The sequence below is a fragment of the Argentina anserina genome, chromosome 6 (genome assembly GCF_933775445.1).
Source record: "Argentina anserina chromosome 6, drPotAnse1.1, whole genome shotgun sequence".
NCBI classification, from domain to species: domain Eukaryota; kingdom Viridiplantae; phylum Streptophyta; class Magnoliopsida; order Rosales; family Rosaceae; genus Argentina; species Argentina anserina.
Genome location: NC_065877.1, coordinates 3,200,911 through 3,224,698, shown reverse-complemented (window position 1 = coordinate 3,224,698; position 23,788 = coordinate 3,200,911). Strand labels below are relative to the sequence as shown.

The 23,788-nt window shown below is 36.6% G+C and overlaps 2 protein-coding genes and 1 long non-coding RNA gene across 3 annotated transcripts; 1 reads left to right on the top strand and 2 right to left on the bottom strand.

Moving 5' to 3' along the window:
- Positions 1–46: 46 nt before the first annotated feature.
- On the bottom strand, positions 47–3,890 carry LOC126797937 (uncharacterized). The gene is made up of 4 exons (XM_050524710.1): positions 3,740–3,890; positions 1,754–3,205; positions 683–1,661; positions 47–491 (listed from the first exon to the last, which is right to left on the bottom strand). The coding sequence occupies exons 2-4, from the start codon at positions 3,203–3,205 to the stop codon at positions 235–237; spliced, it is 2,688 nt and encodes an 895-aa protein (XP_050380667.1). The 5' UTR covers positions 3,740–3,890; the 3' UTR covers positions 47–234.
- A 7,293-nt stretch (positions 3,891–11,183) lies between these two features.
- On the top strand, positions 11,184–17,035 carry LOC126801069 (kinesin-like protein KIN-14I). Its single transcript, XM_050528523.1, has 19 exons — positions 11,184–11,505; positions 11,954–12,120; positions 12,226–12,369; positions 12,460–12,699; positions 12,782–12,853; positions 13,131–13,199; positions 13,454–13,534; positions 13,675–13,806; positions 13,889–13,970; positions 14,053–14,148; positions 14,236–14,412; positions 14,493–14,599; positions 14,711–14,889; positions 14,992–15,153; positions 15,248–15,501; positions 15,592–15,755; positions 15,851–16,042; positions 16,140–16,627; positions 16,773–17,035. Exons 1-19 carry the CDS (start codon positions 11,388–11,390, stop codon positions 16,894–16,896), a joined length of 3,048 nt encoding a protein of 1,015 aa, XP_050384480.1. The 5' UTR covers positions 11,184–11,387; the 3' UTR covers positions 16,897–17,035.
- A 3,057-nt stretch (positions 17,036–20,092) lies between these two features.
- On the bottom strand, positions 20,093–22,345 carry LOC126801071 (uncharacterized). Its single transcript, XR_007672746.1, has 3 exons — positions 22,052–22,345; positions 21,444–21,507; positions 20,093–20,181 (listed from the first exon to the last, which is right to left on the bottom strand). It is a non-coding gene; the product is annotated as an uncharacterized LOC126801071 (long non-coding RNA).
- Between the last annotated feature and the right edge of the window lie 1,443 nt (positions 22,346–23,788).

The window sequence follows — 23,788 nt, the reverse complement described above, 5'->3', positions numbered from 1 at the left end:
CTTTACAACTTTTATTAGGGATAAGTGGTTGGTAGAATTGGACATCTTCAACAAACAATTTGAAGCAGATTTATTCACAATAGTTGCACTGAGTTATTTGAATTGTGCTATCTAAACAATTGGATTGATTATGAATGAGTCGTTTGGAGTTAAATCTATAAACAAGTTAAAAGAAACGATGTTCTACATTCCTAGCAAAATGGGGAAAAGGGGTCACCCTTGCTGCATCTATACCTAGAGAGCTAATGTCAACCATGGTGATATTTTTTTTTCCATGACCTTCTTTACGACATCTTCAACAAATTGTGTGAAACAAGATGAACAGAAACCCCTCATCAGACTTGACTTTCCCACCACTAATTCAATGTGAGGACAGGGTGATGGAGGCGGCACGGGAACTACATCACCGACGACGTGCTCCAGTTCGCATGCAGCTAGGATGGTCTGCATAGCACTCCTTGCAATGTCCTCAAAAGTAGTAGTACTTTGGCCTGAAACACACAAAAAAAGAGTTTTAATGTATTGAAACCACATAATTCATAAGCACTTAGAAATCATAAGAATAAACAATGGATTTAGACAAAGGCTTCCAATGTAGAAATGCATCCCTGAACCATTCAATATGGCTCAAGAGTTCAAAACTGGTCTAGATGTTTACATTGCAGTTGAGAGCTCCACATACCTAATTCTTTACCGCAAGACAATTCTTTTAAGTGGCTTATGACCAATGATTGCAGTTGTTCCTTCGCTCTATGAAAATCACTCGATCCCATAAGTGTATTAGGGGACATATCACCATCGCAACCAATATTTGGCCTACTGGTGAAGTGGTTTGTTTGCACATGACCTGATATTGTGTTCTCTGCAAGTCCAGGCCATAATGTTCCATTGCTAGGTCGATCAGCAGAAGTTGTAGTTGCCTCCTGGATTACTTGCCTTCTCTGATGGCTTGGTGACAAAAATATTTCATTATCCTGCAATTGTCGTGAGGGATCTTCTTGTAATCTCTCATCAAAGAATGTGTGAAAGGATCTGCTCATTCCGTCTGTCCTTGCATGCTGAACTATTGTTTCCCTCCCCTGAGCAGTTTGAGCATTTAAGGTATCAGTATTCAAATTACCAGACAAATTCCTCTCATTTCTACTGTGAACTATGTTCATTCTATTAGCGGAAAGCAACTGGTGAATATGACGGTGAATTTGACGTCTTCCTGACAGAGTTGGTGCCCCTGCCCCGGATCCCGGGGAAGCTGCTTGAAAACCTCCAACATGAAACCAAGACGAAGAAGAATTCCCAAATCCTGGAGCAATATAGGAACGAGGAGAGGACAATGAATTAAGGTCTATCTCTAAACCTTCACCGAAACTTGCAGCAGGCAAGTGTCTAGTAGGCAAGATGTTGTTTGTAGTTCTCTGCTCAGTCAACCAACCTTGATTCTGGGAACTTGAGGATCCGAGAGCAACAGGTCTACAACCTTCACAATACCAATTCCCTTCAGGTACTTCCTGCCCAAGACCAACACAATAGGTGTGAGCAGGTGAATCACACACGTCACAGAGTAGCATGAGCCCATCATCTCCACCTTCATGACATTCTGTACAAATCACATTCTCATAAGGGTCAAGATAGCTTCTCAGTTCTTCTTCCGTTGGCTGATAAACCTGCATATAGAAATAAACCCATCTGAGATTAATAAATTGCAATAAGGAGAACACAAAATACAGCCCGTCAAGAAAATAGAGAGACAAGATACCTGATCACGCTCAGGGACTGTTACCGACACTTCTCTCAAATCAGCTCCAGCTCTTGTGGGCTTACTAATTGTTTTGAACCTCTGCTTGCATAACGGGCAGCGAGATTCCACTTTGCCCCATTCCATGATGCAGGAAAAACAAAAATAATGAGTGCAGCAGTCTAGTGTTCCCCGCACTCTTCTCCCATCTTCCTCAGAGAGACAAATTCCACAGACCTGCTTAACCACCTTGACCTTCACTTGCTCAATCTTTTCTTTACCTTTCCTACCAGGAGGCTTTCTTGCTGGCTGTACAACCTCATTCTCCTGATTTCTGTCACACTCTAATGAGCTTCTAAAATTAGGTTCTACACTTCTGCACAACTGCATTGCTTCCCTCACTTGCTCTCTCTCTTCCTCAGAAATGGTGTAATCACCATCACATGATTCAGAAGACATGAAATCTGAATCGGATGTTGCAAGATATCTCCTCCTTTTCTTTGGCTCTTTTTTCTCCTTGACTTCTCTAACAGGCAAGATACTATCTGTAAAATCATCATCAGATCTTACTTTCCTCTTTAATGTACGATTCTTTTTCTGTTTCTTTCTTAAAGGCTTCTTTGATTTCCTTCTTATAGGACCTTTTTTCTTCAAACGCCATTTGCCCACTTTCAAATTAGTTTTCTTCTTTTTCATCCTTGATTCATCTTCTACATCTGAATAATCATCTTCATCGGGTGCAAATTCCTCATCATAGTCATCTTCTTCTTCTTCTTCTTCTTCCTCTACTTCATAATCCTGATCTGCCATTTCTTCATCTTTAGTCCTTCTCCTCTTTTGTGATGGTTTAATCCCATTTTTCTGCCTAGAAGAGAAACCCTTTTGGGACTTTGATCGAGCCACCTTTTTAACCTCTTTCTCTTCTTCTTCGTCATCTTCTACTTCTTCGTCCTCCTCTTCCAACTCATATGGCTCATCCTCCTCATCCTCGTCCACAATATGTGTATGTTTACCCTTTTTTGCTCTGGATCTACCATTCTTTCTGACCTTTATTTCCTCTTCATCTTCATCTTCCTCCCACTCCTGCTCATCCTCCTCCTCCTCTTCATCCCCAATAAATTTATGAATACCCTTTTTGGCTCTAGATCTACCATTCTTTCTCACCTTTTTGATTTCCTCTTCATATTCCTCCTCTTCCCCCTCCTCAATTAATCTACCAACACCCTTTTTGCTTCTTGATCTACTGTTTTTCCTCACCCATCCCACTTTCTCTTCCTCCTCCACAAAACTACCAAAGCTATCTTCGGACGCATTCCCATCCAAGGAACAATGATCCTCCTCCAAATCCTCCGATGCTAGCTTTTCTTCATCTGAAACTACATAATCTTCATCCGAATCATCGGAACCCTTATAGTTTGACCGAATTCGGGGCTTGACTCTGCGCTTGGAACTAACTTTCCCTCCCTTTACCATCTGTTTCCACCAAAAAAAGCACCAAAAATCCACAAATCAAATCCAATCCCCAAAATTCCCAAAATCTAATCACATTAGACCAAAAAAATAGAAAAATTGTCTGTAATTTTTATTGATCAATTATTTCCAGTCACCGATCTGCCTACAACATTGAAATCCCAGCAACAAAAACCCCAGATTTGATTTTCCTCCAAACTATTCTCAATTACACCAACATTCATCACCAAAAAAATCGAATTTTTACATCCTTTTGACTCTCTAATCATCCAATTCCTACCCAATTGAGCTCAAATTGACCCAAATTGTACACAAACCCAACCAAACAAATCCAAATCTTACAAAAAAAATCCCCCAAAAAAATCCAACACGACAGGAACACAGAAAACAGAACCAAACACCTTCACTTCACAAACTCCTCAAATCAGATTCGAATCCATGCAAAACAAACAAAAGACAAAATCTCCGACATTATTACACACACATAAATAAAAATGCACAAAAATAAAAAATAAAAATAGAGAGAAAGATGGGTACCTGAGATAGAGAGAGAAAGACAGCACCGGAAACAATGGCCCCGGAAATTGGTTTTTTTTTTCTTCTGATAGGGTTGGTTTTCTTTTTTATTGATTGGTTTTATATGCTCTGATCTGCATTTTCTACTTTGCTTCTTCTTCCTCTTCTTCTTGTTTTGGGTGTGGGAGCTTTTTATTTTAACGCATAATAAAGATTTATACTTGTCAAAGCGCTGTTGGCATTTACGGCGTACGCAACTTGGCTTCCCCAGTTGGAAATTTTACCAAACTGCCCTCCCGCCGTTATCGTCAGTACTACTGTACTTTTTTTATTTTTGTGAAAAAAGTAAAGGATAATGTGCGTCACGGTGGATTTTAGTGCTACTGGTGAAGTCCTGAACCCGCGGATTTGATTGGTGTGTAGCTCAAAACAGCCCACAGAAGAGAGGAGTTACTGTTCCTGCTGCAGTTACTTCCTCTACCATCAAAATCATATATATATATATATATATATATATTCTCCTTTTCTCTCTGCGTCTTTGTGATAATCATCTCTCTACTCTGCTTTCCTTTTGTTTGTTGCATAGGTTTCTATTTTTGCATTGGATTTCTTTCTTTTTTTGCTCGAATTTTTCTTGTGATTATGTTTAAGTGTGTTCTGGCAAATGGGGTCTTCCTTGAGGTGTTGAGCGTTTTGGCTAATGTTAGTGATTTTTACAAATTGAAACAGTAAGAACGTGAGTCATTATATTAATTTCTAGGGATACCGATTGAATAGACTTGGAACGGAATCAAGGATATATGAAGGAGTTTGCATTTGACCAATTGCGGTCTCATATATGCAATTACCAAAACAATATGTATTAAGTGTGTGTTTCCAAAGGAATCAAAACGTATATCTTACATATATCACCCCAATAAATAACATCTATCAATTAATTGTCATGCTGTATTAGTGTAAACCAAGAATAATACAAAAACCGTGGTGACTTTATTGCTAACAATGCCAAAAAAAATGAGGTGGAAGAAACTCATCCGCCATATCTGATATCTCCTCCCATTTTTCTACTGTATGTCTATACGTTATATGACGCCTAGTTGGCACCATGATTTTGTAATTAGCAGTGTCCAATTACAGTATTTAGATCTTCCGAAATACATTTCAAATGTCCAGATTAATCCTCCCATTTTTCTTTATTTCTTGTCATTAATATTGATAAATTGTTGACACCCCACCAAAATGTGCGCTCACCTCCACCATTGAAGAATGACATGAACATAAAGCTAGAGTACATTACCATGTCTATAACTTTAATTCCTAATTTGAGCAGGAAAACACCAAACATCATGATATATGTTTCCAAAAGTTCAGACTGCATGAGGAAGGACTTCCAACACCGATTTGATAGCTCTGGTAAAAAGGAAGGAGCTGGTAAAAAAAAAGCTCAAAACCACTGAGAGTTAAACTGAATTTTCTCCAAAATATTTTGACAGTGCGAGGTTGAATCAATCAAGAAGAACACGAGAAACACATTCCTTGCTTGACATGAAACCTTGGGTCTGTGTTTCTAACCAACCGTGGACCTAAAGCAGGTTGGTGGAGCTAACTTTGATTTGGGCCAGGAGACGCATTTTATGCTCCAGAACTTCCAAATTAATGGGCTTTTCTTGATCTTTATCCAGCCCATTCACTGGTGAGATGTATGGCATTATACATGAAGGGGCATCTAAGGAGGGAGTTTGCCACAATTCCCAGATAGTGGATGGTGATATCATGAAGTTGAAGGTGGAGAATGGAGATTAAGAAATAATTAAGTTAATTGGGACTTTCTTTCCCGATTAGTGATTAAGTGGTGTTGGGGATGAAAAAGAAGAGAAAATTATAGTAAGGAAATGAATCAATGACAGAAAATGGTGAGGCATCTCGATCATTGATCTCAACACAGTGAGATTTCTAGTTCTCCACAATCTTGGACTTTGAGATGCGTATATTTGAGTTAGATAAACACGTGGTTGTCTTTGCGTTATAAGAAATCGATGGAAGAATCAAGAATGCTGTGTTTGTTCCGATATGACAACCTCATCAAAGAAATCAAATGCATGTCTCTCTCAATACTTGGAACATTTCTCGTCTAGCTATGCAGTTCATATGTATATACGACACAGCACATTCCAAGCTAAAGATAATGTTTTTGTAAATTATGCTGTATGTGTGAAATGGAACTCTATCCTTGACCAAATTTGCTATGAGCAAGTGTTTAACAGGGCCAACTTAAAAAGCGTCATGCATCTTTATGTAAACCTTCGAATCTAGCTAGCTATTATTGAGATTTTTATTATCAATACAATAATATAATGATGGACAATTAGGTTATTGTTATAAAAATCTTGGATCACCTTCTTTTAGGAACAACTCATGATCTACTTCCTTTACTCCCCACATAAGAATATGATAGGACCCGAAGGGAGTTGAGTTGTCCAACTTCAATGCCTTCGGCTGTTCGGCATATATATTCAAGCCCCTAACCACTCAAACGCTTGTTGAGCATAATACCCAGACTTTAGGGACCATCCCAGTGAAGAAAGATAGGATATACAACAATCAATGCCCCATAAAAGAAGAACATTGAAAGCTTTAAAGCCAAAGCCCTTGATTGAATATTGAGCTTATCTTTGCCCCTAGCTAACGAGCTTAAAGTTCCTTGATGCTAGGCAGGCTAGATCTTGGTCAGGACTAAGGACCAACAGACAAAGATCACAAGAAAATGTGGAAATGTCACTAAGTTTTCCCAAGTGCGGCAAGGTCAATCACAATGTGAGAGAAAACTCATAAGTTACTTATAACTTCCTAGCTTTTACCCTCCTCCATATTATTTGGTTGGTCCAGAAGAGGAGCTATGCAGGCAAAAACATCAATGCATATCGATTGAACTGTCATGGCTTCAGGGACTGTAATGATAGGAGTTGCATAAAGACCTTTAGCAACGGGTTACAGATATATGATGTTGCTTTCACTAATTAATCACCCCGTTGGTTGTCTTCTATATACATTAAATCATCCTTTAGTAATGTCAAGTAAGAGTTACTTTTACTATACATGACTGTTTGTTCGATCACCACGTCCTTACTATCTTTGTAGACAACAAGAAAGTATCCCTTTAAATAATGTTACAGCTAGCTAGATTTCTAGAACTCTCTATTTTGTCACATCCTCGCGTTTGTTCGATCAGTCGATATCTTTCAGTCAAGAGAAAGCTAGCTAGATAGGTCTACTTCCCATCAATCCCCGCATAGTACTCTAAGCAAATTGAGCTAACTAGCTAGTATTGATCGATAGGCTAATGAGTAATGAGTAATGACCCATGCCAGTGCAGTGACCCATGCATGACAGGACTCTCTGCTAGGTCTACATGAAAGTGTAAAGAAGCAAGCTCAATCGTGCTAATCAAACTTAGCATCATGTCTGCTTATAAGATTAGTACGTTTCACAAACACTAGCTATATCAAATGATGGTCCATTCAAGTACGTTTGGGGATCGATGTATATCGCTGATGTGTTTTTATCATCTTAGTTTTTGACCTGCTAACAATGAGATCATGCATTTCAGAACACATTAGTCGTCTTCATTTTTATTTACCTTCTGTCCAGGCAATTGCCTGATGTCTCAAAAGTTACTTTTACTGCTAAAACTTACCTCAAATAGTAAGATAATACTTTACATCGATCCTCCAGTGAGAAATTTCTGATAGACTTCCGGTACGTATTTCTGGGATCATTGACATGATTGATTATGCATAGTATCGGATTCTGATATGATGCAGTAGAACTGTGGAAAAGATGCTGATGTTTGATGTGATTTTGTCGACGTATTTTGGCCGGACCGGTGGAGCCCATTTCTTTGCCGGTGTTTTTCGGCCGGCAGTCTTAACTTTAACTAACGCTACATATGCCGGCATGGAGCTTCGGGTCCTACCGTAGCAACTTTGGGACCCACAGATCTATTTTGTCAATGCTTGAGCAACGAACTTTTAAAATTGGCGCTCCGAACCTGTAGGCTCGTGTAATGACCCAACCGTAAGTTTGAATCATTCAACCATTTTGGAGGGAACGGCTTATGAATTGACAGCACAACCCTTCCGCTTCACTTTATTTACCCTGATGCTCCATCCTCGTTTCAAAACCATTTTGGCCTGGTTTCAAAGCCGGACTCCGGCGACTTGCGGTTAACAATGTGCTAAAGATTTGAGCTAGCTAGATTTCCTCCAAAGTCCTTATAATTAGCAAACCTACACTATCGTACAATTACCATAATTCTTAACCAATTTGGCTGGCAGTACGATTATGCACCAAAATAAACTTAGGTATGAGAATCAACTCCAATCTAATGTGCTTTAATACGCATAGAATGCGACTCATAAGTTATTCAAGGTTGAAAGAGTTCGTAGTTCACCAATTACGTTAGATGGTTAACATTAACGACCAATTATTTTAGTTTAACACTAGAAGTCCTAAATCATAACTCTTCTTAGCTCCTCAATCCATAGAATGTACATTTATAAAAGAACAAAAAAGAAGACAATATATATATATATATATATCACAAATTAGCTTTTGAGGTTCATACTAATTAAGTTACTTACAATTTACATTAGATCCTTAAAATAAGATCAAAGATCATGTGCATCTTCTCTTAAACCCACCCAACTTCACCCCACCACAAAAGCCTAAAAGAATCCATGACTAATTAAGCAACTTTACCATAAAAACATCATCAATAGGACCAGTTATATATATCTTAAATATAATAGGCTTGAAATAAAAAGGCATTCTTCTATATGACTGCAAATGGCCTAAATCATGAAGTGGTGTTCATATCATGTGCTCTTACTTGCCCTGTCCATGTTAAGCGGATGGGTCATCAATCATCCTCAGTGTCGAGTGGAAAATTATAAGATAAGGTGGTGGTGTACGTTCCTCTAATCTGTTTGGGTTATATTTGATTGCTGGGCAAGGCAAAGCTATAGTCCCCCCCCCCCCCCCCCCCCATCTTTACCCTTTTTCCTTTTACCCTAATTATATATAACTGGTCCTATTGGTAGTATTAGATGTTTGAACACAGCTTTTTTGTAGTAGCTTCATGATTGTGAATATATTTCTGTGTAGGATATATATCTAGCTCATGAATATTAAGTTAGTTAATTTCATGAAGCATTGTCTAACGACCCTAGTTCTCATTTCTTGGTCAGGTGCAATGGTGCTAATTAATCATCGTTTAACTTTTGAGAGACGAATTATTAACAGTGTCTGAAAAAAATGATTAATTTCCCTAATAACTATGCTTACAGTTAAGCCTTTACAAATAAACAAACACTCAAAAGTCAAAAGAGGGGGTACCCAATGAAAAAAATAAAATGGCATCTCAAAAGACATTTTGGACTGTTTATGCTACGTACTTGTTTGCACCTAAATTTAGCAACCCTCATGAGTTGCTAAATTGAATTGAAGCTCAACCAAATTTAGAAACGCTTGCTCATTTGGCTGGAGTTGAGAATAGCAAGAAGAAAGGGCCAGGACGGTTGAGTTCCGAGTTAAGTCCAGCCAAAATGTTACATTAATTGTTAACCACCCATGATTATTTGGATAGTTCAAATGGACGCGATCGACAAATAAAATTGGGCTGAGATGTAGTTGACATATAGTTATATTACGGTCGGAGCCCAAAGACAAGCATGGCTAAACAAGTTTAGGAAAGGAGATTGCATAAGGAAAGCTATCAATTCGAGTAAAGGGTCCAACCATTTCGGAAATCAGCCAAGTCTCAACATTCATGTTCAAAACGACCTATAAGGAAGTTGGTTTTCGTTTCCATTTTAGAATATGTATAGCTAGGGATTGATCAATATATATAGCACGTTGTAAATAAGTGTAAAGGGTCCAGCACCACTCAAACAAATCAATATACAACTCTTCAAACAACTTATCTTTCTTCATTTCATAGGTAATTTACTTTCATTTTACTTTTATTAGTCTTTACGATTCTTGCTCTTTACTTTCTTGCACCTAAGAGTACGTTGTTTATTTAGATTCATACCATTGATCCATTGATCTCCTTCGGCCAATCCGAATTGGATCAATGCGATTTGTCATTCACACCCACATCACCTCACAACGCTCTGACAACCGAATCTGTTTCATTTTCATTTTCACAGTGATCTACGAGTAGCTTCACCCGATCGATCTCTTGCCTATCGCCCGCACGTTCGAGTTCAGTCAACATGTAGACGTCTACGAAGATCACGACTATTGATTTGGCCGGAGTCCGAACAAAGACATTTGAACCTAACAACCGAGAGCATTCATTCCTCAGCCGACAGTCACTTGAAAAAAGTCAGATCCAGCGCAAAACACATAAATCAAAACCTCGTTTAGCTGTCCAGCTGTGAGTTGGCATGCCTTAAAAAAAGAAGGACGATTGTTTCTGAATCCCTCAGCCCATCCTCGGTCGAGACGATTTTTTTTGCCAAACAATACTAAAATATATGCCCCGACCTTTTAAGAATGTATGACCACAAATAAAGGAGAAATTGTGTCTAAGACTCACAACTATACATGGGCGGAACTACACTAGAGCCAAGAGTGGCCATGGCACCCCTCCAAATGATTGTTCTCTTTGTAAATCTTCTATATAACCTAGTTTGAATGAGTTAAGGTAGAAGTAATCACATGTATTGGCACCCCTTATGTGTTGTCATTGGCTCCGCCACTGCAACTATATGAATAAGAGTTTTAGGCTATCTTAGCTCAATTACAAAACAAGAAAGCCTCCATTTAAGATCATTATAAGTAAACTACTTAACATCATCAAGAAAATCGGATTGTAGGCACCAGAGTAAGAATTACTCCTGCCAAATTAAAAGAACCAGATTAAACTAATGTTTGTTCAGCTTGAATGTCAAGGAGACGATATCCCACTACTTAGAAATGTTAAAATTTATTTTTGAACGAACGAGACCGTCACATTAAGGCTATGGTCTCCGATACAATAATATATATTTTTTGTATGTTTCATCATAGTATTGGATGAGCTTTTTAGAGACAATAGTATATTAGTATTCCCCAATTCTCATTAGAAAGACTGGTTTTAATTTTCTTTTTTCTAGCAAAAACTTAAAATTTGTAGAAGCTTTTGTCGTGTTGTGGAATATAAACCGTTAGTCCCATCTCTCCGGGAGGCTCGGAACTAGGTTCGGCGTAGCTTTCTCCTTTCAAGATTAGACAGACAACAAGCTAAAACAGAGAGATAGAGAACCCCCAAGAAACAAAGCTCAGAAAAAAAATTCATAAAAAAAAACACCAAACAGAGAGAAAGTGTGGGAAAGAAAATCATCCCATACCCAATTTTCTCTCTCCCTTCACTTTCCATTACTCATTTTCTGTTTCCTTCTTAATTTTATTAATCTTCATGATTAGGACCTTGATTAATCTTCAGACCCAAGTCTCCCTCTATATCTAATTCCAGTTTCTCCCTCACAATGTTCAACCAAAGCTTCAATCTTTAACACAAAAGTCTCCCAATTTTGCGGTCTGCATTGTTTTTTAGAGAAGTCTAAACTTCTGGGTTGATGGGTAGGAGTTGAATTGTGAAGTATAATTTGATTTCTTGGTGGTAATGGCAACGGAGCATTCGTTGCCTTTTAATGTTGCTGCTGTAGTTGAAGCCGTTCTTCAACAGCAAGGGCCTCGTCTCACCGACGTGGGTTTGGCTTCAAGGAAGGCAGATGAAGCTTGTAAGTTTCTGTCCTTTATATTGGTTCTTGATTTTCTTAGGTGTTTTCTTTAATATGATACTGAATGATCTTGATGAATGTGTGATGTTGTTAATTTTAATGGAAACGTACTGCGTATGAACTTTGTTTTCAATACCTGGAATGTTTAATGAAACCATTGTCTAATTTTTCATTGATGGGTGGCTTTGGTTATCTCTGTCTCTAATTTAATGATAGAATTGAAGTCGTGGGAGGGTCAGTAATTGGTGAGGAATACTATTATTTGGTTTAATGCAGATTAATTTGTAAACAAAAGTTGAATGCATTGTTCTGAGGCTTTTGATATCATAAACCTTAAGTTTAAGACCCCAAATCAACAGTAGAAGTAAGGTTTTATCAGCACATGTATGGCTTGAATCTCAATGTCAAGTAGTATATAATGTCGACATGGCGTCATACTATTATGCAGCTTTGAGAAGGTATGATGCAGCTGGGTGGCTTAGAAAGACGGTTGGAGTAGTAGGTGGTAAAGATTTGCCAGCTGAGCCCTCTGAAGAAGATTTTAGGCTTGGATTGCGAAGTGGAATAATCCTTTGCAATGTTATTAACAAGGTTCAACCCGGAGCTGTGGCAAAGGTATGGATCAACTTGGTTTCTCTTTTACCTTTGTTCAGGCTCTTTTATATGTTCCTATTTATTAACTGAATGGTTTGATAAGGATAATTGCATATTTGGTCTTAGGTAGTAGAAGGCCCTTGTGACTCCGCGGCTATTCCTGATGGGGCAGCTCTATCAGCATTTCAGTACTTCGAAAACGTCAGAAATTTCCTTGTGGCTGTTGAAGAATTGGGGCTTCCAACCTTTGAAGCCTCTGATTTGGAACAGGTTGGTGCTGAGAGTACATTTATGGCTGTGCACTTGCGGATAATTTGTTTTTGTTTTTTGGTAACATTTTTCCACATTTTGAGTTTACAGGGAGGAAAATCTGCTAGTGCAAGGATTGTTAACTGTGTTCTAGCACTAAAATCATATTATGATTGGAAACAAGCAGGTGGAAGTGGATCATGGAAATTTGTTGGAAACTTGAAACCACCAATCAGTGGGAAACCCTTTCTGCGAAAAAATTCTGAACCATTCATGAGTTCCTTTACAAGGACCTCATCATGGGGTGAAAGGTCGCAAGATAGTTTTTCCAGTGAAGATTTTAATGAAGCAGTTAGTGAAATTTATTTGTCTTCAGTTTTCTTTTACATTCATTAAACAATAGAATTATATTGTTTTGTTTTTTGATATGCAGGGTTCTTCTCAATCTTTACACTTGCTAGTACGTGAAATTCTATCAGACAAAAAGCAGGAAGAAATTCCATTTGTAAGTATTTAAATAAATTTATACTGATGTGGATGAGAGTTAAATAAATTTAAACCCAATTTTTTTGAGGAAGGTGACCATTAACAGTATCAAGATATACAAGGCCATCTTGTTTTCAAAAATCAGCGTAGCTTTCTAATACATTGTGCTCAGTCAGCGGATTAGCACTCCTATTATAAAGATTACTTAGTTGCACATATTAGTATATTACCGCATTTCCTAATAAGCCCGAACATTCTGTTTTACTGTGGGATATCATTCCTGTTTCTTTTAACAGATCGTGGAATCTATGCTGAGTAAAGTAATGGAGGAATTTCAGCATCGATTAGCAAGCCAAACTGAACAGGTAAGCAGCTACCTGTTCTCAAACAGTGGCTTTTCTTATTCATGTGCCATTTTTTGTTTTCTGGGGTTTCATTGCTTCCTAAACATAATGATATAAATCAGATGACCAACTTCTACTCTAATTATACTTTTCCCAACTAGATTTTAACCTCTACTGTTTGTCTCATTGTCTTTAGGAAAATGATTATATGTTCAGTCTCACAAATTACATACCACGAGCTTTCTGAATGATTTATTTCTTTTTGATAATGGCAGGTAAGAGCAACTTCCAAAGATAGCCCCAGCCCTGGATTTGACTCTTTATCTCTTACCGACACTGGTTCTGGTAATATCAAGGTATGTTTGCATGTTTTTAGCTTCTCATTCACCAGAGATGTTGTGAAAATATATAATACTGGAGTCAATAGGGTAGCTTTTTGTGTAATCTGATTGATTTTGCAATTGGTGACGTTCTTTTCTACTGATGCATAATTTAGAATGAAGAGAAAGATGTGACTCAAATACAGCGGGATGATTCTTGCGATCAAACATATGACAATCAAGAGGGATCAAAAGGCCACTTAGTGAAACACAAAATGTTGGTTGAACAACAGAAGAAAAATATTCAGGTAAACTACAGTTGTATCATTATACTCCAAACTGTTAATCTGTCCTAGAAGTACTGGTGAAATTGGTGTTGATATCCTGTAGGAATTGAAACACACTCTATATGACACAAAAGCAGGAATGAAGTTTCTACAGATGAAGTACCAGGAGGAGTTCCATAACCTAGGTAATGAACATACTCTAATAACTTCTGTATTATTCTTTTTCTTTCCAAACAAAGACCATAATTATTTTCAAAATATATATAGGTATGCACCTGCATGGTTTGGCTCATGCAGCATCAGGATACCAGAAAGTTCTTGAAGAAAATCGCAAGTTATACAATCTGGTGCAAGATCTCAAAGGTAAGTTTATAGTCTTCCTATGTATATATATCAGTCCATGTTTATTTTTTGTTATAAATAAAATGGTCATCATTTTTGTTTCATTAGGCAATATAAGGGTATACTGCCGAGTGCGTCCTCCATTTCCCGGGCAAACAAATCGTTCCAATACTTTTGATCACATAGATGATGGAAAAATTACCATTGTCACCCCTTCAAAATATGGCAAAGAGGGGCGGAAATCTTTCACTTTCAACAAAGTATTTGGTCCATTCTCAACACAAGGTTAGCTTGCTAGTCTCTAAACAGGTATATTCTCAATCATACTTGTTAGCATATTCACTGTCACTTTTGTTCCAATGCAGAGGAGGTATTTTCAGATACGCAGCCTCTCATTCGGTCTGTTCTCGATGGTTACAATGTCTGCATATTTGCTTATGGACAAACTGGATCAGGAAAAACTTATACTATGGTATATATGTGAAATTGTACCTTAGATTATTTCATCATATAATATGCTTTGAGGTATTGATCCTGAAAAGCTATATACTAAACTGTGATTTTATTCTGATCGCCATTATAGACTGGACCAAGTGAGATTACGGAGGAAAGTCAAGGTGTAAATTACAGAGCATTAAGTGATCTATTTCATCTATCAGAGCTGAGAAAGGACACTGTTCATTATGAGATTTCTGTTCAGATGCTTGAAATTTACAATGAGCAAGTTAGGGATCTCCTTGCGGTGGATGGCTCTAACCAAAGATATCCTTTGAGTTCTGACCCTGCTTTACTTTCTAGATTTTGATGTTTCTTTAAACATTGAATGCATTGCCATATTCCTATGTGACCTTAACTATAACATACATTAGAAATTCGAAACAGTTCTCAAAACGGCATTAATGTACCTGAAGCAAACCTTGTACCCGTATCTTCAACATCTGATGTTATATATTTGATGAACCTAGGGCATAAGAATCGTGCAGTGAGTTCTACAGCCATGAATGATCGGAGCAGTCGATCTCATAGGTATGAATAATGATGTTTTTTTAATATCACTACACAGTGTTCGTACATTTTTATAAAAGCTATTGACATTAACTCCCTTCTCCTATGATAACAGCTGCTTGACAGTTCATGTTCATGGAAAGGACCTAACATCTGGAAGTATTCTCCGTGGTTGTATGCATCTAGTTGATCTAGCAGGGAGTGAAAGAGTTGATAAATCTGAGGTGACTGGTGATAGATTGAAAGAGGCACAACATATTAACAAATCTCTGTCAGCTTTAGGAGATGTCATTGCCTCTCTTGCTCAAAAGAACTCACATGTTCCATATAGAAATAGTAAACTCACACAACTACTCCAAGACTCACTCGGTAAGATTGTTTGATTACCTTAAGCTTATAGTGAAAATTATCATCTATGTCTAATTGTAATTGTAAGTATTTGATTGGTCTTTTTACCAGGAGGGCAAGCCAAGACACTTATGTTTGTTCACATTAGCCCCGAGTATGAAGCTCTTGGAGAAACGTTGAGTACCCTTAAATTTGCAGAACGAGTTTCCACAGTTGAACTTGGTGCTGCTCGAGTCAATAAAGATGGTGCAAATGTTAAAGATCTTAAAGAACAGGTGATCTTTGGCTTCTATGGCTAAAAACTATGTGCGTATCAAACTTTTTTTTTTTTTTTTTTTTTTTTTTTTACATTTCATTCTTTTTATATCAGATTGCTACTCTGAAGACAGCCTTAGCACGAAAAGAAGGTGAAGGAATGCACTTGAAACATTCACTCTCCCTTAGCCCGGAAAGATTTAGAATGAAGTCTAGTTGCACATCCCCTTTGCTTCCAAGCGGGAAAAGTACTGGAGACTTTTCTGGTGGTCGCAAGCAATCAACAGAGGATTTTGGAAACATAGAGGTACGCGAAAGTGACTAGTATCAAAACATGGATCATATTCTATATATCAATGGCAACTAATTACTTCATTTTGCTTCATTAAATTTGGATCCACTAGGTTCGTAAAACCTCTGCACCAAAGCCAAAAAGACGAAGTTTAGATATCCAGGACATGTTGACACATTCATCTCCATGGCCAATAGTTGCTAGTCCCACGTTGAATGTTAAAGAGGATGATGAGGAGTTATTTTCATCATTTCCTGGCGATTGGGTTGATAAGGTGATGGTGAACAAGCTTGAGAGTAAAAGTAGAAAACAAAGTCCATTAAGATCATGTTGGGATCATTTGGAGAATAGACAATCACCAGAGATGCTTGGTCAGAGTCGCCTGCCACACCCTTCCATCATATGTTCAACAACAAAAAGGGAGGACACTCAAGAGTTTGACGAATCTGATGATCAGCTTGATGCTACAACTAGTGATTCTTCAGAGCCAGACCTTCTTTGGCAGTTAAATACTCCTACTAAACCCACAAACATTACAAATGCGTCGGGACCAAGAACAAAGAAAACTAACTCCAGGCCAATAAGGAGCCCAGAAACTAGGTAAACTCTGCTCCCTTAAAGATTATGATACATTTTACTTTAAGTTGCATTAGCTGCTAGTCTACTTAGATCGATGCACATACTATTCTTTTTCTAGTATGTTCTGATTTTTACAATGTTTCACTCAACTTATTGGTGTTAGCAGAAGTTTCATTCCGTCGCTGATTCCTTCACCGTCGCGAAAACCGCCAAATGGTGTCAGTCAAGCTTTGCCTAAGAGGCAATCAGTTTCTTCTGAAGGCAAACGAAGATATGGAGGTGCAAAGTGATAATGAGTTATTCATGGTGTGAAACTTTGCAAAATATATTTTTTTTGTTTGAGATCATTTTTGTGTATTCATTCATGTTTATAGAGGAACCGAGAGAAAGGGAGAGAAGCTTTTAGAAATGTATATTTCAACTGGCAATTATTTAAGTTGCCAGAGTTTCTGTCGTGGTGATCATAAAGTAAAACCTAAATTGACTTTGGGTATCGTCCTTGTAATTACACAAAAAAAACTTACAAACAATCCAACAAAGTAGGCCGGGCCGCCGGGGCATATGAGAATACTCGTTGGTCAACCTGTCAACGATACCAGCTTAAAAAAAAATCCAATAATCTAAAACTTAAAACAAACAATTTGTTTACCAGTTTGGAAACAATTGTTGGCTACAATACAACCGATTAAAATAAAAGCAAAATAATCCAGATTTTATAAACTATGTAATATATATATATATATACCGTCTTTATCCAGAGTTAAGCTTCATTATGAAATTTCAGAGTGAAGTTCCAATTTTGACACACTTTTCGGTCAAATTTTTTCACCATAAGTGATTCAATATTTAGGTATGTTATTCAAGATCATCTCTACAAAGTTTCATCCAATTTGACAATGGTTTGAGCTTTCAAAATTGAGATTTACACGAACGGTTCACGTTGAACAGTTTTAATTCATTCATTGATTTAATCTAATTTCAATACCTTAGCGATGTCCGAATTAGGTGAAATTTTGTAGAGATGATCTTGAATAGCATACCTAAATATTGAATCGCTTATGGTGAAAAAATTTGACCGAAAAGTGTGTCAAAATTGGAACTTCACTTTGAAATTTCAGAGTGAAGCTTCACTCTAGATAGAGACTGTATATATATATATATATATATATATATATATATATATATATAAACTCTCGAACTCTTTGATTATCATCACTCTATTTCAACTTTTTTCTGTCATTTCTTTGTGGTTTTGACGGTTGGAATGTGAAACTTTTCTAAAAGAGTCTGAGGCTGCTGCGTTTTTCGATTGAATGCTCTTAGACAAATAAAACCTGAAATGAAGTTCAATAATTGATGATTATTGAAACTTTGAATTTTATCTAGAAATAAATTCTCTTTATTTGTGTACATGGAAAGAACTAAAACCAAATTATGACTTAAGGTTAAATTAAAGTTACATGGTCGGACCAATTTATGTTTTACCCTTTGTTACAAACTAACTAATTAATAATTAGAAGGTTGAGCTACTTTGATAGCTTTAGCTATGGTGTTATTAATTAAAACTGAGAAAAGCTATGAAATAGTGAACAGTTAGAATACATACCATTCTTAAAGCACGCTGCAATTTCATACGTTGATAAGCTTGTAGTAAAACATGTTTAGTAATCTATTTTCATCATAGCATGATAAAATCTCTTTATATTTTTATAACATTCATATGATACCTTCATAAGATATCTATTTACCTTTTAGAATTTTACTTGTTGATGCTCCAAAGTTTACATCTCTTGTTGTCTGATCCCATAATAAAACTCTACGGACACTGATGGGTTTTATGCTAGATTCATGACCCACAAAAACCTAAAAAGCAATAGGGTTCAATCTTTCAAATAATACTGCTTAATTAAATATACTAATAAATTATGGTTTGCAGTAAATATAAAAGTTATAAATAAAATATAAACTATTTGAGAACACCTAAGTAACTCACCTCGTTAGTTTGAAAGTATGAATCGTTCACTGGAAAATTTCCTCTCATTGTTGTTCGACAAGGTATATGTTCATGCAAAATTAAATTATTTTATTTATTTGAAGTTATTATATATATACATATAGATAGTTAACTATAATTGGCTCATGTTAATCATTTACCAAAATTGTTCCTTGAACAGTATCAGCTTGTGTTGAAACACCACATGTCTTTTTAACATCACATGATGAATCTTTAGACTCTTTACAACTGCATCTGTCTTGCGGTTGTTGAGATATTTTTGCTATTTGATATAAGAGTGATATTTTTACATATAAGTGGATGTGAATATGGGCAACTACAGATCAACATATATAACATAAGTTTTAGCTAAGAAAAACAGAGTTTTCATGAACATTTCAAAGTGTTTTGTAGAAGAAGACATACATGGCGTGCACATATCGAAAATATATGGACAATCATCACTAAGGTGAAGTATCTCTAGGTTCCGCTGCAACACATAAATTTAGAACAGTTAAGTTGACATGTGGCTTTCACAACTTGGAAAAATTTGAGTATGTGAAAGAGAAAATAATCATGATTTACCTCTTTATGTAAATAGTATTTATTTTTTTTTATCACATAACTTGCATGATAATTAGAGTTAATATAAAAGAAATATAAAAATGGATGAACACAATATTTTTGTTTTCACCAAACATAGAAAAAAAACTTACACGGAGTTTTTTTTTTTCAATTTACGAATGAAAAATGCTTCTTCTAGGATCATAAAGGGAACCGTTGTTGGAATATCACTTTCTCGAAACACATTCCAATTTGAACTTCTTGTAACAAATTCTTTTGTTGGATTCTCAAGAAATAAATCTTCAATGTCTCTTTCCATATAGTCCAGCTTCGGTGATGAACTTCCAGGTGATTTGGTTCTTCAATAATTAGTTCACAATCCTTCATTTGATATTTTAATGTTGTTGTATCATCTTGATATGATTGTGATGCTTGATTTAGTTCCTCACATGAGTCACATCCATAAGAAAAATGATTTTTAGAAAAAACCACATCAACTTCCTTTTGTCCGTGTTTCTCCATTGTAGTTGTGGCTTCTTGTGTGAACAATTCTTCCTTAACTACCAAATTACTTCCAAACAATGCATGGTACCAATATTTGTATCTTCACCATATATCTGGTCATCTTATTGTTTGCTTGCTTTTGATAGTGTAGTATATAGAAATTCCTCAATTTTAACAATTCTTGGTTGCTCACAGCATGACTTCTGTAACGACCCCAAGATTTTAAGCTTAAAAACTCAAAATTTCAAAGTCGTTAAACACCAAACAATTTCAACGAATCGAAATCATTTAAAATGCCACAGCGGATCATCTCTGAGTTCAAAATACAACTTAGTTAAACCGATTATTACAACCCAAATTATAATTCAATATTATAACAAATGGAATTGCGTAATCCTCACAACAAACTCACAAGATACTCACACAAAATCCACACACAAGCTGGAGATAAATAACTTCAAGTCCTCTGAGCGGTCTGTCAATTCCCGCTAATCCACACCTGCGGAGTTATCCACTACACCATCGAATTGGTGCACCGGGATTGTAAACACAAACCCGGTAAGCTTTACAGCTCGTATGAGTAAAATGAAAATATAACTCGCATATTAATATATATACGAAAATCCACAAATCAAACAAATATAAATGCACTCATGAGTCAATGGACGGCCCATCTGGTTGTCCCAAAGAAATATGAAAAGAAGCGCTCATGAGAAATTAAGTAACCCTTCTGGTTACCCAAATGCATTTATAATACGAGTACCAAGAACGCTGGTACACATCTGTTACCCCTCTCGTAATACACCGCCGATATTGGATAGCCACCCGCTACCCAACATCCAAAACAATCTGAGTACCCATGAGCAGATAACCACCCGTTACCTCACATGCAGTACTATGGCAGACATACTAGAGCTCTAACTGTATCGTAACTTTCGCCCGGCCAAAGGCTAGGTTCCGACTTGCCAAACACGTACAATAATCTCACATCATATTGTACCAAATCACGTCCGAAGACAAATCAATATTTTAACAATCTCAATGTTAAAATCACGTACAATAATCTCACATCATATTGTACCAAAAATCATGTCCGAAGACAAATCAACATTTTAACAATCTCAATGTTAAAATCACGTACAATAATCTCACATCATATTGTACCAAAAATCATGTCCGAAGACAAATCAACATTTTAACAAACTCAATGTTAAAATCACGTACAATAATCTCACATCATATTGTACAAATCAAAATCACATGCTCGATATTTAAATCTCGTCATCGAAATGACATAAATCACGATAAAATCATAACAGTATATTATATAGCAAACTATATATATATATATACATATTTTACCATTTATACAATATATATATAATCCATTATATCATATACATGTCATATTTCATAAACACGTCAGAAGACAAAAACTCGTCCGAAGACAAAACTCGTCCGAAGACAAAACTCGTCCGAAGACAAAACATTTTAACAAACTTATGTTAAAACCACGTACAATAATCACACCTCATATTGTACAAAAATCAAATCACATGCTCAATATTTAATTCTCGTCATTCGAAATGACCAATTCTAATGAATTCATAACAGTATATAATATAGCAAATTATATATATATGTACTTATTACCATTTATACGATATATATGTAATCCACTATATTGTATACGTGTCGTAATTCAATATTAAAAACTCTTGCAAAATCTTGAATCACCGCAAGGGTAGATTCGTAAATAAGTGAGATTTTACTCACATTCTTTCCTGCGTGCAACTTCCACGACCCTGAAAGTAATTTCCTCACTCGTTTCGTCAGTCACCTAATAGCACGATAAATGCTTAGAAAATGATACTTAAAATATCAGGTGACGAGTTCAGCACAGCTAAATGTTGTTCATAAAACATTGTTCACAGAACACTGTTCATGTTTACTAATCACTGTTTTTACTAAACCACTGTTCACAATTACTGTTTTACCAAAACACTGTTCACAGTCACTGTTTTACCAAAACACTGTTCACATTTACTGTTTTACCAAAACACTGTTCACATTTACTGTTTTACCGTGACACTGTTCACAGTCACTGTTACAGATCACTATTCACAGTCACTGTTACATATCACTATTCATGCAGAGTTACTATTCACAGCCACTATTCATTCGGCGTTACTGTTCACCAACCGCCACCAATCATCACCAAATTTCACCACCACAACCTAAACAACATTTCCAACAACTTCCTAGTTGACACCAAGGTCTAAATCCGAGTCTAAATCCGAGTCTAAACAGTCCAAACAACGAAGAACACAAAATCGGCACTATTCACAAATCCTAGAAATTGAAATTTTGATTCGGGTACTTACACTTCGATTTGGCTCGATTCTTTTTGTGGGAATGTTGCTGGGACTGAGACAAGCAAAACCCCCCAAGAATCTTGAGCCATGGTGGCCGGAGGAGGCGGCGCCGCCACAGCAGTAACTTCTGGCGGTTGTTACACCGTGTGTGGTTGTCGCCGGAGTGCAAGGCGTAGCCCAAAAGATGGAGCTCGTCGAGCCCGTCAGTTTGATAGGTGGCACGACACGAGGCGACGTCGGATGGTGGAGAAATCGGCCGGAGAAGGTTTTTGGGTCGGGTGAACAGTACCCGAGCTCGGGTGAACAGTACCCCGATCTGATTTTTAGAAAAAATCTGATTTTCTGATTTTTAATCTCCTCTCCTTCCTTTTATACTATTTCCAAAATCGGAAACGAACCTCCGACGTTAATAACTTTTGCATCCGACGTCCGATTCGAACGCATGATGTGTCCACGAATTCGTATCGATGAGCTCTACGACTTTCATGAAGGAAGTTTTTGCAACCGAGCGACGGAATAAAAGTCGATCTATACGTTGCGGTAACGTTACGTTTTCTAATTAAACGATCCGAGAACGTTTCCGTTTTTATTTTGAAATGTCGCAAACCTCCAATTGCCGTCTTGAATTAATTTCACAAGTTTAACACTTAAAAAAATACTCGACATTTAGTTTCTAAAAATTCGGGTTATTACAACTTCGACTTTTCAGAATTTAATTCTTGGTTACAACTGGGCTGATACGAAAAGCTGCAGCTAGTGACACAAAAATGCCGAACAAGCTAGAACTATTTCACATGGGCCCCTGTAAGGATTAATCTCATACCGGAGGTATTACCTTCGGTTTTTGGGATACCCTGCAGCTTCGATTGTGGATTGTCCTCCACTCACGCACGTGAGTACCCGTGAGCATTGGGCCTCCCGAAAAGGACATGTACTTGACGTGAATAAAAAAAAAGTAACCCCAAGTAGTATCAATAAAAAGAGGAAATTTGTTACGTGAATCAATTTAATATATATATATATAATTATATAAATCTTTTGTTAATTAATTATCACTGTTATGTAAAATCATTCTTACAATATCTATTAAACTGGGTTCAAATTTCTATTTAGAAAAAGGAAAAGAACTCATCAAAAGCTATGTAGTAAACTTGCACACTCAAACGCGCGAATGAACTTCGCTGGAAGATCCAACAACTGCAAATTGCTACACTTCTGTGCTGAAATTTCTGTAAGCTCAGAAAGCTGAGAGATCGATGCTTTTAGGAACTCAATCTTTCGTTTGTTTAGACGAGCTGGAGGAGCAATAGTAAACCCTATATTATATTGTACTCGGCTAAGAAATGTCCTCACAAAATTCAATTAGGGAGGAGATTGAGTTGGATTACGATTCAAACAGGTTCTCCTATAAAACTTTGACCATTTTGACTTACCTTAACGAAGTTATAGACTAATTGTATTATGGCAAATTATAAAAAGATACAATCTCTTAATTTATATTAGAAAAAAGTCAATACTTATAAATTAATTATAAAAAAGTCATTATATTTAAATAAAAATTATAAAAAAGTCAACAAAATTAGAAAAAATCACTTTAAAAATATTTTATGGACTATTTTGCCTTTTCTTACTTTTTTTTTCATTCTTTTTCTAATTTCGGCCATAACTTTTTCGTCCGACGATAAATTTTGACGAAATTGGTACCGTTAGAATGATCTCGCTCCCCTCTTTCATTTGATATACTAC

Excerpts from the sequence above, each read along its gene's own strand:
- LOC126797937 (XM_050524710.1), bottom strand. The coding sequence starts at position 3,205 with ATGGTAAAGGGAGGGAAAGTTAGTTCCAAGCGCAGAGTCAAGCCCCGA. Across the intron at positions 1,662-1,753 it reads CAGTCCCTGAGCGTGATCAG|GTTTATCAGCCAACGGAAGA; the intron begins GTATCTTGTCTC and ends TTCTATATGCAG. Across the intron at positions 492-682 it reads GTCTTGCGGTAAAGAATTAG|GCCAAAGTACTACTACTTTT; the intron begins GTATGTGGAGCT and ends TGTGTGTTTCAG.
- LOC126801069 (XM_050528523.1), top strand. The coding sequence starts at position 11,388 with ATGGCAACGGAGCATTCGTTGCCTTTTAATGTTGCTGCTGTAGTTGAA. Across the intron at positions 12,700-12,781 it reads GTGAAGATTTTAATGAAGCA|GGTTCTTCTCAATCTTTACA; the intron begins GTTAGTGAAATT and ends TTTGATATGCAG. Across the intron at positions 15,154-15,247 it reads CGGAGCAGTCGATCTCATAG|CTGCTTGACAGTTCATGTTC; the intron begins GTATGAATAATG and ends CTATGATAACAG.